At 35.5% G+C, this 13817-nt stretch overlaps 1 protein-coding gene across 1 annotated transcript in view; it reads left to right on the top strand.

The window, feature by feature from the left end:
* The window catches only part of LOC119189854 (max dimerization protein 4-like), a 26245-nt gene extending 15611 nt beyond the window's left edge, over nucleotides 1–10634 (top strand). The window contains exons 3-4 of the mRNA XM_037440538.1: nucleotides 7788–8014; nucleotides 8626–10634. Coding sequence (XP_037296435.1) covers nucleotides 7788–8014 — 227 coding nt within the window. The 3' untranslated portion in view covers nucleotides 8626–10634. The remainder of the gene's footprint in view (nucleotides 1–7787; nucleotides 8015–8625) is intronic.
* Nucleotides 10635–13817: the final 3183 nt, after the last annotated feature.

Genomic DNA, 13817 nt, shown 5'->3' with positions numbered 1-13817 from the left:
AATTTCATTATTTCTCATGGGAGCAAAATTACTGGGATAAAAAGTAGCCTATATGTTAAACCAACACATTGTCTATCCATGTGCCTAATTTCATCGAAATCCGTTCAATTGTTTTGGCGTTTACTTGTAACAAACATCCAAACATTTTCTCAAACTTTTGCATATTTATTATTTAGAAGTTAGATAGGATTTAGTTTTTAAATCGTAATTCTAAAAATTACAGTGGCCTTGTAAAGATTCTTTTACTATATTACACTATACACACACTATATTCATAGTTCATACAAGTATAACCCTAAAAGACATTTTCAACGTCAGCTCGCTATTCAAATACATCACATACGATCCGCCCTTATTGCTTAAAGTGAGTCAATTCGATTCCTCAACAAAAACTCTAGCCACATAAACGAAAGTAATGTCAAAAGTGGATAATATCGCGCAAATGTCGAAAACGGAGCGAGATGGAGATACATGAACATGAATAAGTGCGAAAAGGACAAAAAACACGAGATAGGCAACGGATGGTTTATACCCGTTTTATGAACACAATATATCATGCGTAATAAAAGTAGGTACCGCCTTTTGTTTTGAATAAATCGCGCGTACCGGTTGCACGGTTTTCGGCTGCGTATAGCTGAATATAGCTGCATACCTCGGCGAACACCGCATCGAATGCAAAATGTGACACCGTGCGGCGAAAAATTTAATCTGTCTCGCTTTGTCCGAGTTTATTTGTTGAATTCAATAGATACCATGTTTTACGTACTGAATATTTTTGTCCTTTTGTTATTTATCAGTTGTACGGTATTGTTCCCAGTCGCAATAGGAAGTGCTGTCAATAATTACAAATAGGTATGCAGATTTATGCCAACACGAATATTAATTAGTTTACATTATCTGCATTTTAAAATAAATTTTGTTGACACAATAAAAACTCCACAATTTAATCCAAAATTGTAAAAAATTAGCATCAAGTAACCCAACGAAAAATTTATTGTTAAAAACTACAAAGAGATGAATAAAAATTTAAATGAACTACAAAGAACCGACTACAAAATTTCTAATTACAATTTTTAAATTCTGTTAATTTAGTCACAATTAAAATAAAATAGCGTCTCCTGTTATATATTAGTTTCTTTTGTGACGTTTAATGAAGTAAGTTAGTTCGCTTTGATGGAGGTTAAAATTTTACAATTTTGTCTCACTGAGATAAATTAGGTGACTTTTGTGTTTGTCTTCGGTTTCGAGAAAAATACTCAAAGTTAAATAGTAACTAAACTTTACCAGTATCACAGCCTGTGAATCGTGGCATCCAAATTTTGATATCAAGGACTAATATCATTTGTGAGATGTTATTTATTGTAGATTTTATTGTCTTGAACCGATTAGATGTGTCTGAAACAATTTATTTTAGTTATGAACAGTTAAGTTTTTTTATACTCTTATTCTCAAGTAAGGGGCTTTTCAAATATAACGTAAACTCTTTAGGGGGTATGAGGGTCTATGGTTTGCTTATTTTCAATAACAAGGGACGCGGGGTCGAAGTCATTACAGCAATATATAAAAATGGTATTTAAAAATACTAAAATTCTACACACCTAATGTTTAAACCACCTCTAATATCGCTGCTTTAATACGTTCAGCTCAGCTCTATTGCTATTCAATGTCCACTTTGACCTAAGAATTAAGTTGACCTGCCACTACACACACGCCTCTTTAAAAATGCAATGGCACATTATTTACGAAACCAAGATGATCACAAGTCCGGGAACACAATCCCGGTCCCGCATCCCGCACGCGTACAATCTAATTCGAATTCCAATTTGAATCAGATTCAATTTGCCCACGCGTCAAATGTCTTACGAGATCCTAATTTCAAGCGAATTGCTTTCTGTATTTTTCACAGCATAAATATAAATAGCTGACATGTTGTATCTTAATATTGTGCATAAATTTCGCCTAATTGAGTTATTAAGTCGCTGCGCTATTTGTAGTCAGTATTAACACGAAGTCTGGATTTTGTGCCCGATATGGCGATAGGCTAGCGCCCTATTATGAGACGGAATACACATGGCGAAAAGTGGGTGCAGCAGTTACGTCTCTATCCTTTGGGGGATAAAAGGCATGAGTTTGAACGCGCCAATGTTAAGAACTACTGGTTTGAATTGAAACAAATATACAGGTATAAGGTATTAAGTACCTCTTTTATTACAAAATTACGTACTGGAATCCCTAAAGACGTGAAAGAGTAAGTAAGAATAAAGATTCTTTATAAATACTTTTTGAGAGCTAAACAAAATATTGTTTTGATAAATCCTTGATTGGAAGTGATATACTGGCCAGAATTAAAAAAAACTATAAAAATATGTTTTATTTACAGTCAAACATTATATTTGAAACTATACAAATACAATATATTTACTCGCAATATTATTAAGAACTATTTGTTGATGAAGGTAAAACAAATCTATCGTACAAGGCTCCCGCACAACGCATATTGTACAAAACATCAAAACAAAAAAGTTGCAAATAGTAATTCCCTGTGAAGATCGAAACTGTTGTTTACAGACACGTAGCCAGCTGGGGACCGGGGGAGACGCGACCCCCTTAATGAAATTTGAATCTGTTTACGACCGAACAGTTTGTGCCGTGATCGGTCAATTAGGTTTCATCTGATTCGAGACCTGAGAGCATTTTCTATATGTGTTTTTTGTTATTATATGTACATTGTTAGAAACGGGAGCGAGTTGATTAAATAAATAAAAAGAACCATCACTGGCTACAGAAATGCTTTCGCCAATAATACACCAACCAACCGATCGCTGCGACTGTCCACGACCGACTCGGTCTGTCAAATGCTCAGTGCTTTTATAACAAAAGAGTGTCACAAATACCCTCACAACAATCTTTATTCTAACAATATTATAATACAATAACAAATATATACAATAAGTACATAGGTTTACGCGTTTTATAATTATAAGGTTCGCCGACCTGCATAGGTCTGTTCAAAAACTAATTTAACATATATCTTTATTGCAAAATTACGGTCTCATCTATAATAAATTCGCCTATTGACAATTCACACTTCTAACTGGTAAAGTCTCCAGGTGACTTACGAGCAAGATGCTCCTAAATTTATGTCCTCCTGGGGCAAACAAACGCTGAAATATCGGCCCGAACTAGACGGCACGCGCCGGCTAACCCCCTCTGTACCTAATCCGTACCTGTGTCTTTAAATTATTTGATGACTCGGTTGTGAATAGTGAATATAATTCGTAGATGTTTAATATTAAATTTAAGTTCTTTTGATATGTGTAACATTATACCTACGTTATAAAAAGGTATGTTCGTATGAGTACAACAAAAATAATAAATAATATTTAATAAAACTGAGTTTCATAGTATTTGAATAAAATGAAGACTTTCTATCAATTATTTTTGCTTTTAAAAACTCAAAAGCAATCGTGGTTTAGTTGCCGACTTTAAAAGAAAGGCATTAGGTTTATTTAATCTCCACAATCTCATGTTTCGGACACCTTATACGGTTACCCTTTTCGTCGATTGAAGTGCAAAACACACCCTTAATCATTAATATATTCAAAGTCGATCAACACGAAATCCTTAACCCAGAACTCGTCAAAGGCATTCATTTATCACCGAATCTTCTCACATTAAACGCCTCGATACGTCGCTAAGGCCCTTAAAATATTTAGACGTGTCGAAACGAACGCCCGTTGATAATCCGGTACTTAATTAGTGAAGTTGATAGTACGTCGTATACGTCTATACACGTTGCGACATCAATTTGTACGTAGCCACGAATCTCATGCAATATTAAAATACCAAGTGATAAAGGATTCTGTGGCACTGAGGTTTGAATCGCTGAATTGGTTTAGATTTGTCACATTGCCATTAGAAGTGCGACAACATAGTATTACGGTTTATTTATTCTTATTAATTAATAGGACGTATACGGCATTTTGTTTCTCCAAGGCGCTTTTTGGATGGTGCAGAGACTAAAGAAGGTAGATTAACGAGGGAAGATATTCAACCAATATTAACATAGTAAAAAATTATATAATTTATAAATATAAAACTAGAATAACGCAGAGTTACACACAAATTATTTTGTTCGTTTAGATAGATATTCCCTTTGTCTATTTCCTAAGATAATAAGCAGTGTAAAACGTATTGATTGAAGGAAATTTCCGGTGTAATTACAGAGTACATACTAAAAGCGTTTAAAATGTCGCCATTATTCACGTTCGACGTAGACCGCCGGCTCCACCCCTTACATTTAACACAAGACTAGAGTTCAGACTCATAACAAATCGGCTCGTATTAAAATACCTTTATGAACTTGGTTATTACTAGTTGCGATGAATCCATATAACCTGATTCCTGTTGGCATCTCTTATCATCAGAATGATTTGCAGGCTGCATTTATACATATTAGTATATGTTGTGTCGGATTCCCTTATGGATAATTTCACCTTTCTCCACTGGTACTTATACTAATACCTATGTTCTACGATTTGTATCGGTTTCGCAATCTTCCTACTTTAGTCTGAGATTACAGAGAGACGTTTATACTTCCAATAGTTTATTATCTCTTCCAAAACTCTGTAAAAAAACAATAACAAGCTCCTGCCTCCCACTTAATATTAAAGTGCCCTCAGATGACAGCGGTTTTATAAACAAGCGACGTATCATGACGATACACAGCACACAGGCCGGTCACAGCGCTCGATCCAATTTCTGTCGGAAATAAATCCTCGGCTCGTAATATTGCACTCTCGAGTGCCGACAGTGCCACTGTCACTGCACCGACGTGGTTATACGTCGAGCGGAACGCGGACGTGAATACACGTTCGGGTATTCGATCTCTTCACATAGGTTTTATTATAGAAATGGGATATTAAACTTTGACGACGAAATAATATAATGTAATTTATTTAAGGGTTATTAATTTTTTAGGAAAGTAGCTGTGTCCAATTTCATTGGTCACTGTCTACGTGTAGCTATTTTATTAACATGTTTAGTTGTGTTTTGTGAGGTTTTGGCACGGGACATTGACTATTTCGTGCTATAGGTAAGTGAATTATGGCTTTCTTTCATTGAAAGTTTGAAATTATTAAAGTGGTTTTAGATATGTCTACGCATCCAAATATATTTAAACAAAAAGGATAAATTCAACAAATACAAGTGGATCCTTCACAAATAATGCATTTGTTGGGAACTGTCAATTCCATTAAATAATTACTTCCTTTTCTCATTAAGCGTATTCATAAACATGGCAACATTTCGAAAACATAATGTATTTCAGTGCATAACGCAATTTATTAAACTATAATACTGCAGAAATTGCTATGTTTATTTCGCGTACAAACCCTTAAAGCATTCGCAATAAAGGCCCGGTCCGAGCGACCCGTGATGTAAAGCGAACCCGAAATTGTATTCGTTATCTACGTGATCAAAGTTAGTGTTGCTGGCTGTACAAGCGGAGGTATAGCGGGAACAGAAGCGATTTGGTAATTATTTACACGTGTATTAAATGAGAATTTCGTTTACTCTCCTCCTAAGTGTGGACATTAGGCCGTAAGAAACATAACCGTTCCACATAAAGTGGTGAAAGCGATAAAGAGTCGTTCCCCTCAAAAAAAGAATATGTTAAGAGATAAATGGTTTATTTTTCGTGCCAATTCAGAAACTTAGACTTGAACATGGGTTTCAACTTGATGGGAAGAATAAATATAAAACATTGACAAATATAAAATGCTTCTACGGATAAAATTAAAATAGAGAGTACATTTGACAATTTCAGCGCTAGTGGCTTGTACTTAAAGGAAACCATCAATCGATGACAGCATTTTGCAACACAACGTAGTCTAAATACTGTACTAAGATACTAAGGCCAACCTGAGGTAGAAATTATGAAGTTTAAAAATTCAATAAAAAAATAAGTAAACACACCATAAAATATAACATATTAATAGAATATAAATCGCGACTGCTTCCGCTTCATTTTATATCCAGATCACAACCTAACTGCATCCCACACAGCACCGACGCGTCGGAACTGGAAATAATCACGTAATATAGTGGCTCGGTTTTATTTCAACGTCAATTGAGTGCACCACGGTGGGCGCCATTAGCGCTGCCGTCCGTCCGACCGTCCAAGCTCGTGTTTTAATTAATACATTATTGATTTGAACCCGTTTCTCTAATGAATTATTCTGTATAATAGCTAGGGGATTTGTTTAATTATATAAATGCGAATAATTGGATATCAGGTCTCGTTATTTTGTGCTAGGCTTTGTTCTCGCGTAATATTTACTAAATTGTATATTTATTGGTAGGAGGTAAATATGCTTTAGGTGTCTGGTATTAAGATAATCCTTTTTTATTCTTAACGAAGTATCCTGTCAAGGGTGTTAAATATCTGTAACAAAATACTAAACACGTTGAATCAATTTGGAATCCGATGTCCAGTTGGTAAAAAAATAGGATCGGCATCGCATTTATTACCTCCTCGAGTTATCAGCCCTGTGGATTTTAAGTACTATGGCGACAAGTTAGTTTAGGTCCATTACATGCCTATAACCTATTCCTAGTTGTATTCCAGGCAATGCAATATAGCATAGTAGAAAGTTTATATTACTACTCGCCGGATTACGTTAGAATCCCAATGTTTAAAAAAGTTTAATAATATTACAAAGAACATTGCATCAACGATTTGATCTATTTATAATTTGTATAACGAGATACAAGTAAGCCCTTGCGACGCAAACTTCAAAGATGTTTCCTCTTATTTGTCATACTCTCGTGTAAGGTACATCAATAATAATATTTCTTATGAAAACTTTGAAGAAGAGAATAACAGCTCAAGTTTAAATTGCACGACTGCACTTGCAAACAAAATCAATGCACATAACGTAACTTGTTAACAATGTTTATCGCTAGCAAAGTTAGCAATCGTTCTTACTACTAACTACGCAAAGTTGTAGCGTGATTTCTCGGTCCAATGCATTTTTAAAACGCGGCCCTTGACGCCGGGTGGGGCAGAAGGGGGACGGTGTCGCTGCTTTCCGATTGGCCATTGAACATGTATTACAAAAAATTGGCGCGAAACCAACCACCGCCATTACAATCCGCCATGATGCTTGATGTAATATTAATGATGTCACTCGGATATGACATTAGATCGATTTTCTATGATTGTAGGATTGTTTTATTTTTAATGATTTAAGACGGATAAAATTTGATAGAATTATCTGGTGAAATAAATAACTTTTCTCAATTATACGACCGTCGAAATAGCATGAGTAAAGTGTTAACTAGGAAAATCTACGCGAAACGTTGGAAAACTAGACGTAAATCAATTGAGAGCGCGGTAGTAGTTCGCGGCCAAATTACCGCCGAGCTGCCTTCGCCTTTTACTTAATATCCTCAGTTTGTTTGTACGTAACGTCTTCTCTTGAAGGCGTAAATTTAATTGTATATAGTTGACTTGGAACAAGAATAAGACTTCTGCTTTAATATATGTACATTTCTTTATAAAAGTTATTCTATTGATTTAGTTTATGTTAGTGTTTAATCCTTACTTAACAAGTGAAGTGACAAAAAGAAATAAACATGTTATTTTAAATTAAATATTGGCAACTCTACATATTTACTATGACTAAATATTTAGAATTTTATTTTGAATAATATTTTTTTATTTAGAATATTTTGACGGTATAATCTAAGAATGTTTTCTAATTCCCACTATCTGCACATTCCAGACGAGGTGGACGTGATCGGCTACACGTCGAACCAGAGCGACAGCGAGTCGCTGGTGTCGGGCCACAGCGGCGACAGCGGCGTCGGCGTGCCGGCGCGGCGACTGCGCGCGCGCTCTCCGTACCACACGCACGTGACGCACGCGCACGCGTCGCACGTGTCGCACGCATCGCACGTCTCCAGCGCGCACACTCGCACCAGGCGCGCCGCGCGCTCCACGAGAGTCTAGGTGAGTATTGCTAAAAGTGTCTGGGATCCTTTAACTAAATATTATGTTATTTTGTTTATATATGCATGGTAAAGTGACTCTCACTGTTGCTAAGCGGAGTTGGGTCCACATATACAACTAGGTTAGCCTGTTTTAAACCAGTTATCTTAGCCTACTTAATCCCAGAACGCGAGCTTACATCCTTTGTATGGTTGTTCCTGCCAACAGCAAATATTGCTACAATTATTTTTTTTTATCTCCTATTGAAATTTGGGACGTCTTCTTAAATTAGATACGAAATATAAGGCGATGAGTTGTCTATAAAAAAGTATGCATTTTATAAATAGTTTCATAAATACAAGTAAACAGTTCTAGTTTTAATATGTTAAAACTGTGTTACCCATCGGTAATGTGGCCCAAGTCTTGAAGGATTTTCGGCCAAACCACAATAAGAAATGAAACTACCTCAAACGACCGCAACTGCAAACTGAATTTGCAAACGCCGACCGCAAACGAAACTGTTTCAGAAATGAATACAGCGGTAATTTTTGTTTATTGTTAACTGCTGATGCAGTATGCAGTGTGCAGTAATTGTTAGTCCAATCGGTAACATGTTACTGTTACGTTTGCAGGTGGGAGGTGCGCGGCGCGGGATGTTCGCGGGGTGTTCGCGGTATGTTCGCGCGATGTTCGCGGGGTGCTCGCGGAGCCGGCACTGTCCGCCCGACGTTATACATGCGTAACGTTAACTGTAGAACATTTTGTTGATATGTACTAAGGCGAATGTTGTTTCTGTGACTGAACGGTTACCGCCAGCGACGGTTCCACGCGACAGAGTGACTCGACGGCGACACCTGCGCCCGCGCCGCAACATTACCACACGTCACACAACGCAACACACTCATTACACATCTGACCATCACCAAGTACAAAATTGCCAAAAATTTACATTCAAAGTATATTTCGTTTCAGATTTCTTTTGTGTTTGTGTCCCGGAGCCTGGCTCCGGGGATTGCGCCTTACACCATTTGTTTTATTTTTGTAATTTTATTTTTCATGACGTCACTTATTCCATTGTCGTGTTATGAACACTATTATGTATGTGAAAAATCATTATATTTTATTATTTTTAAATCATGTATTTAAAAATTAAATTTTGTGGATTTCGAAATTGTTACCGGTATTTGAAATGAGCAAGTTTTAGGAAATATTAAATTAGTTTTGATTTGGCAACGTGACATTTTTAATTGGCAATACTAAGGTCTATAGTTGCTACATCAAAATTCAAATTCCATTAATTTTTTTATTAAATTTAATAAAATATTGGTCCTTTCATTCTGTATTTTGCTTATGTCGATAACAGTTTTGAATTCTGCGCATGACGCAAGGGCCCAAAGTATGCTAGTGATCAGCGAGCAACATTTTCACGAAGCTCTCATATTATTGCCAGCATACCATAACCCAATATTTCCTTTACGACCTAAAACGAGCACTTTTATTTTTTCATTATTTATTTATTAAAAATAATTCATATTGGACATGATCGAATGTAAATTTTTATAACGTTTTTAGGAGAAATTTTTTTTGGAAGCAACCTCTCTAGGTACTTATTGTTATCGATTTCCACGAAATGAGAAATAATATTAATAAAAAGAAATGCTCTACGCAAATGTTGTATAGATACTTTATATTTTGTATATAATTATTTTTTTCTTGTATATTATTAAAAATCAAATAGTTTTTAGATCTGTGGATGTTTGATTGACGGTTCGAGACAATTTGGGTAAAACTCGCAGACGCGGCTTCAGGTTAACACTTTGAGGTTATTTCACTATACAAATTGAATGGGAGGTTGCGTCCCCCCGTGAACCCGAACTGAATCCGCGGCTGTCCACGTAATACGAGAAGACCCACCAAAAATTATTATGTTTTAATTTAAGTAATTGTCTAACAATTTATTTCCATCGTTAAACAGGTACACTAACGATTACGTTGTGGCTATGAGATGTAACTTTAACTATATGGGCGTAACTATGGACAATATTGTATACTATGTTGAAATATAATATATTTTTACCAAAAGTAGTTTTTATTTTAATCTGGTAACACGAACATTCGGGTGTCATTGAGGGCTATCAGAAATAAAGTTAGCGAAGATTTATTTAGTTTTACCAGACCGATGTAAACTACTACAGTAAAGAATATAATATATTAGATTTATGAGTGCTTCATTTCGAACACCAAGCTAGTTTCCCTAACACTTATAATGTTCTTGTTAATGCACATCATTTGGCACATTACCTATCAGCCTTAAGTTAGTTTTAAAGGTTGCAATTCTTTCTAATAATAAATTAATTAAAATTGAATCTTTGACGAACGTGGCAGATGTTTACAATCCCAATATTGCCAATTACATTCTAAATTATCTTCGTTTTAAAGTTTTTAGTTACGTCCATATATTGCTTTAATAACAAAAAAATCGCGGCAAATCTAAACCCTATGGCTAATGTCATAAAAACGAAATACGATTGCACGCAACAGACTCACTAACATCGTATTTGTTAAGTATTAATATTGAGTTTTATTGATCTCAGTTCATTGTCACACGAGTCCTGTGTAAATGATTCGTTGTTACCGAAAAGATAATTGGCAACACTGTAAATTAATTGCTCTTTTTTTAATTAAAAAAAAGTACTAAAATTATCTGATATTGCAATATAGTTAAAAATTATAGTACACAGCAATATTATAATTTATAATAGTTTACCAACTCTGAACTTCCGACAAAAAAATATTATATCCTATTTTTATTCAGTTATGTTATTGTTTTAATTGCTGATCTCTTGCGAATTTACTTTTATTTTAATATAAGTAGCTATTCTATCCAAAAAGCAACGAGTCATTTACACAGCTGGATTAAACTTCATGTGGGCATAAATGTACCAAAAAAAAAAAACAAAAAAAAACTGTGAACCGCTAAGTCTGGGATACTGTATGAAACAACGTGCAAAGGCACCACGTCCAGACAGACGAATGAATATATTTTTGTTATAAATATATTATCATTTAACAAATTGTTAATTTGAATTGAGCGACTGATCATGTAATAGGGCCTTTGGATATTACTTTTTTAACGCGCATACGACATAGCCATATTATTAACTTCTTTAGCCTCATTTACATGAAGTTATTATTGCTAGCAATAATTGATTCGTTTAGATGAGAATTTACTTAGCCAGTTTACCTTTGCACCATTTTACGCGCCCAAAATGCATTGTAGACGACCTATGGAACCAAGAGTACGTTTCCTCGTCAAAAAAGTGTTATGCAGAGGCTCTTATATCGTTTTATTTTTAACGCACTCGAAAGATGAAGTTTTATTTACAAATCTCAAAAGTAAAAATGACATAAAAACGTTTTCTTTTTACTTAAGGCGATACCTCAAGGTCCATTTTCATACATTTTGTTTCACCTTTAATCTGGGTAACTAAACAAGTATTGGCAAGTAAAGAATTTAAATTCACGTCTAGTTAGTGATTAGTTCTCGCAGTTGAAAGAAAAACGTAAAAATAATCATGGATATTTCTGCCTTCAAAATTTCGTCATATTAAATTTTAAAGGCCGAAATATCCATGATTAAAGGCGAAACAAAATGTATGAAAATGGACCTTGAGGTATCGCCTTAATAACTAAATATTGAAATAATTTAGTACCTTAATTGAAGTCCATGTTTAGTAAATATAGAATTATTTTTGCACAAATATTCAACGTCACAGAATTTTTAAAAATGGTAATTTTAATTTCGAGAACGTTACAAGTGGGCGCGCTCGAGTCATTCTCACAACTCCCGGGCCCTTTGGGTGGTTATCTTTATTTCTTTTTATTTTTTTTCTCTAATATGTTAAAATCTTATTGTAAATTGTTTTAGGTATGGATGTTTATAATAAGAATAGTTACTACGTATTATCGTTTTATAAGTTTTATCGTGTCAATTCTGATTCGTTTATTTAAAAATTGACAAGTTGTTTTTTTTTGTTAAAGGCGATGGTTACAGCCAAATGTTAAGACCATATCATCACACATGGATTTTGGTCAATTTTTAAAAACTCGCCGTCAGACTTGGCATGGATATTTGTTTTAGCAAATGACAGCATGATCTCTTAAGGTAATAATGCGAGTAAAGCGGCGAGGCCGCATGTTTCCGTCGGGCGCCACTCACACCCGTGCCTCGGCACGCGACGTCGCCCGCACTCACTCAACAAAAACATAAGACTAATTTTATTAAATATTCTGATTATATTTGCCATTGATCTATTGATTTAAATATTTCCTTTAGATTTAACGAAATTATTTTATTTATAAATATTTTAATGAAATATCTATTGAATTTAAATTTATATGCCTTTGATATTTTTGTTTGATTTAGATGAACGTTGTTGCCGGTAGATGAGTGAATGTGCGCGACACACGCCCGATGCCTTACATCAGCCACTTGCAACGCTCACCACAAACGCCACTGTCAACACGCAATTATGTTATTTGGAAATTATTTATGTATCACAAAATTATTTATTTTAGAACTCGTAGTGCTCTGTCGACAATATCAAATCGTACCAGTGTTTCGCTTCACATCAGTCACGCACGCCTGCCTTTAAACAATTCAAATTTTGACACGCAATTAAATTTATTTGTATATGCGATAATTATATTGCACACAGCCTAGTTGTAAAGCATCAATTTAATTGTCGAATCAACGTTATAATTTCTCATTATCTTTACGGTTTACCCTTACCTATGTAATGGAAACTTGTCATTAAGCTCAATATGATTTGCAAACGAGTGTTATAAGGGTGCAAGCGGCGACGGGACGCTTTAAGAGTACAAATTCTGTATAAGCTCCTAATTGAGTGTTAATTCTAAATGTTAATTTGTAAACACTAAAACAGGGAAGCTATCGTCGGAATACGATATGTTAGTATAGTGTAGCGCGCGGGCTCGGTTCAATGGCCAATGGATACAGTCATCTCTGCCTTCGATGTTGTCTCTTCATTACTCTTCCTCTATATCCTATTGCTACAGTGAGTTTGATTTGCTATATCTTCCCGACTCTTCACTAGTAGAATTATTGGGGCGTTTAGAGCGCTTTACGATAAGACAGGTGTATCACTGTAACGATAGGGTATTAGAATACAGTTCGGACGCGTTCTCTCAGGGTCGCTGAGCGTGAAGAAGTTGATAACTTTGCAACCACGACGTCGCGACGACTGACTGGGGCTTGTCCATAGCACGATGCGGGTCTGACGGGAATGCGACGGAACTTTAGAAATGTACGCGCACTGTACTGCGCGCGCGTCTTAGATAAGAAATAATGTGTTATTAGAAATGAAATTGCAATAATGTGTCGTCGGCCGCCGGCGTGCGTCGCGCCTCGACGCCTTTTTTTCAACTTAGTCGCTGTAAAAAATGTTAGTCCGGAGTTTTTAAAAAAAATGAAAAAAATATTATCAGTGCATTTGTAAATATTGGAGCCAAAATTTTTATACAAATTATTTCATAAAAAATATATTCTTGGACCAAGTTGCGTCGAGTTGCGACGCACGCCGCCGGATAGTGAGCACACTCGAACCCACTCGATGGCACTATCGACTTTCCAGTCGATATTTGTAATCGATTGAACAATTTCGAATCGAATCGAATGAATCTGCTACCTCTTACTGGCGCAGCATCTTCATTTTTCGACACGATTTTGTATGTGAATCGCTGTTTACTTGAAATACGTGCGGCAATTACGAAATATTTGGCGCCTCTTAGTTGTGCGAGTGAT

Source organism: Manduca sexta, chromosome 19 (assembly GCF_014839805.1).
Source record: "Manduca sexta isolate Smith_Timp_Sample1 chromosome 19, JHU_Msex_v1.0, whole genome shotgun sequence".
NCBI classification, from domain to species: domain Eukaryota; kingdom Metazoa; phylum Arthropoda; class Insecta; order Lepidoptera; family Sphingidae; genus Manduca; species Manduca sexta.
Note: the sequence above shows the minus strand (reverse complement) of the source record. Positions and strands in the feature narration are given on the sequence as shown.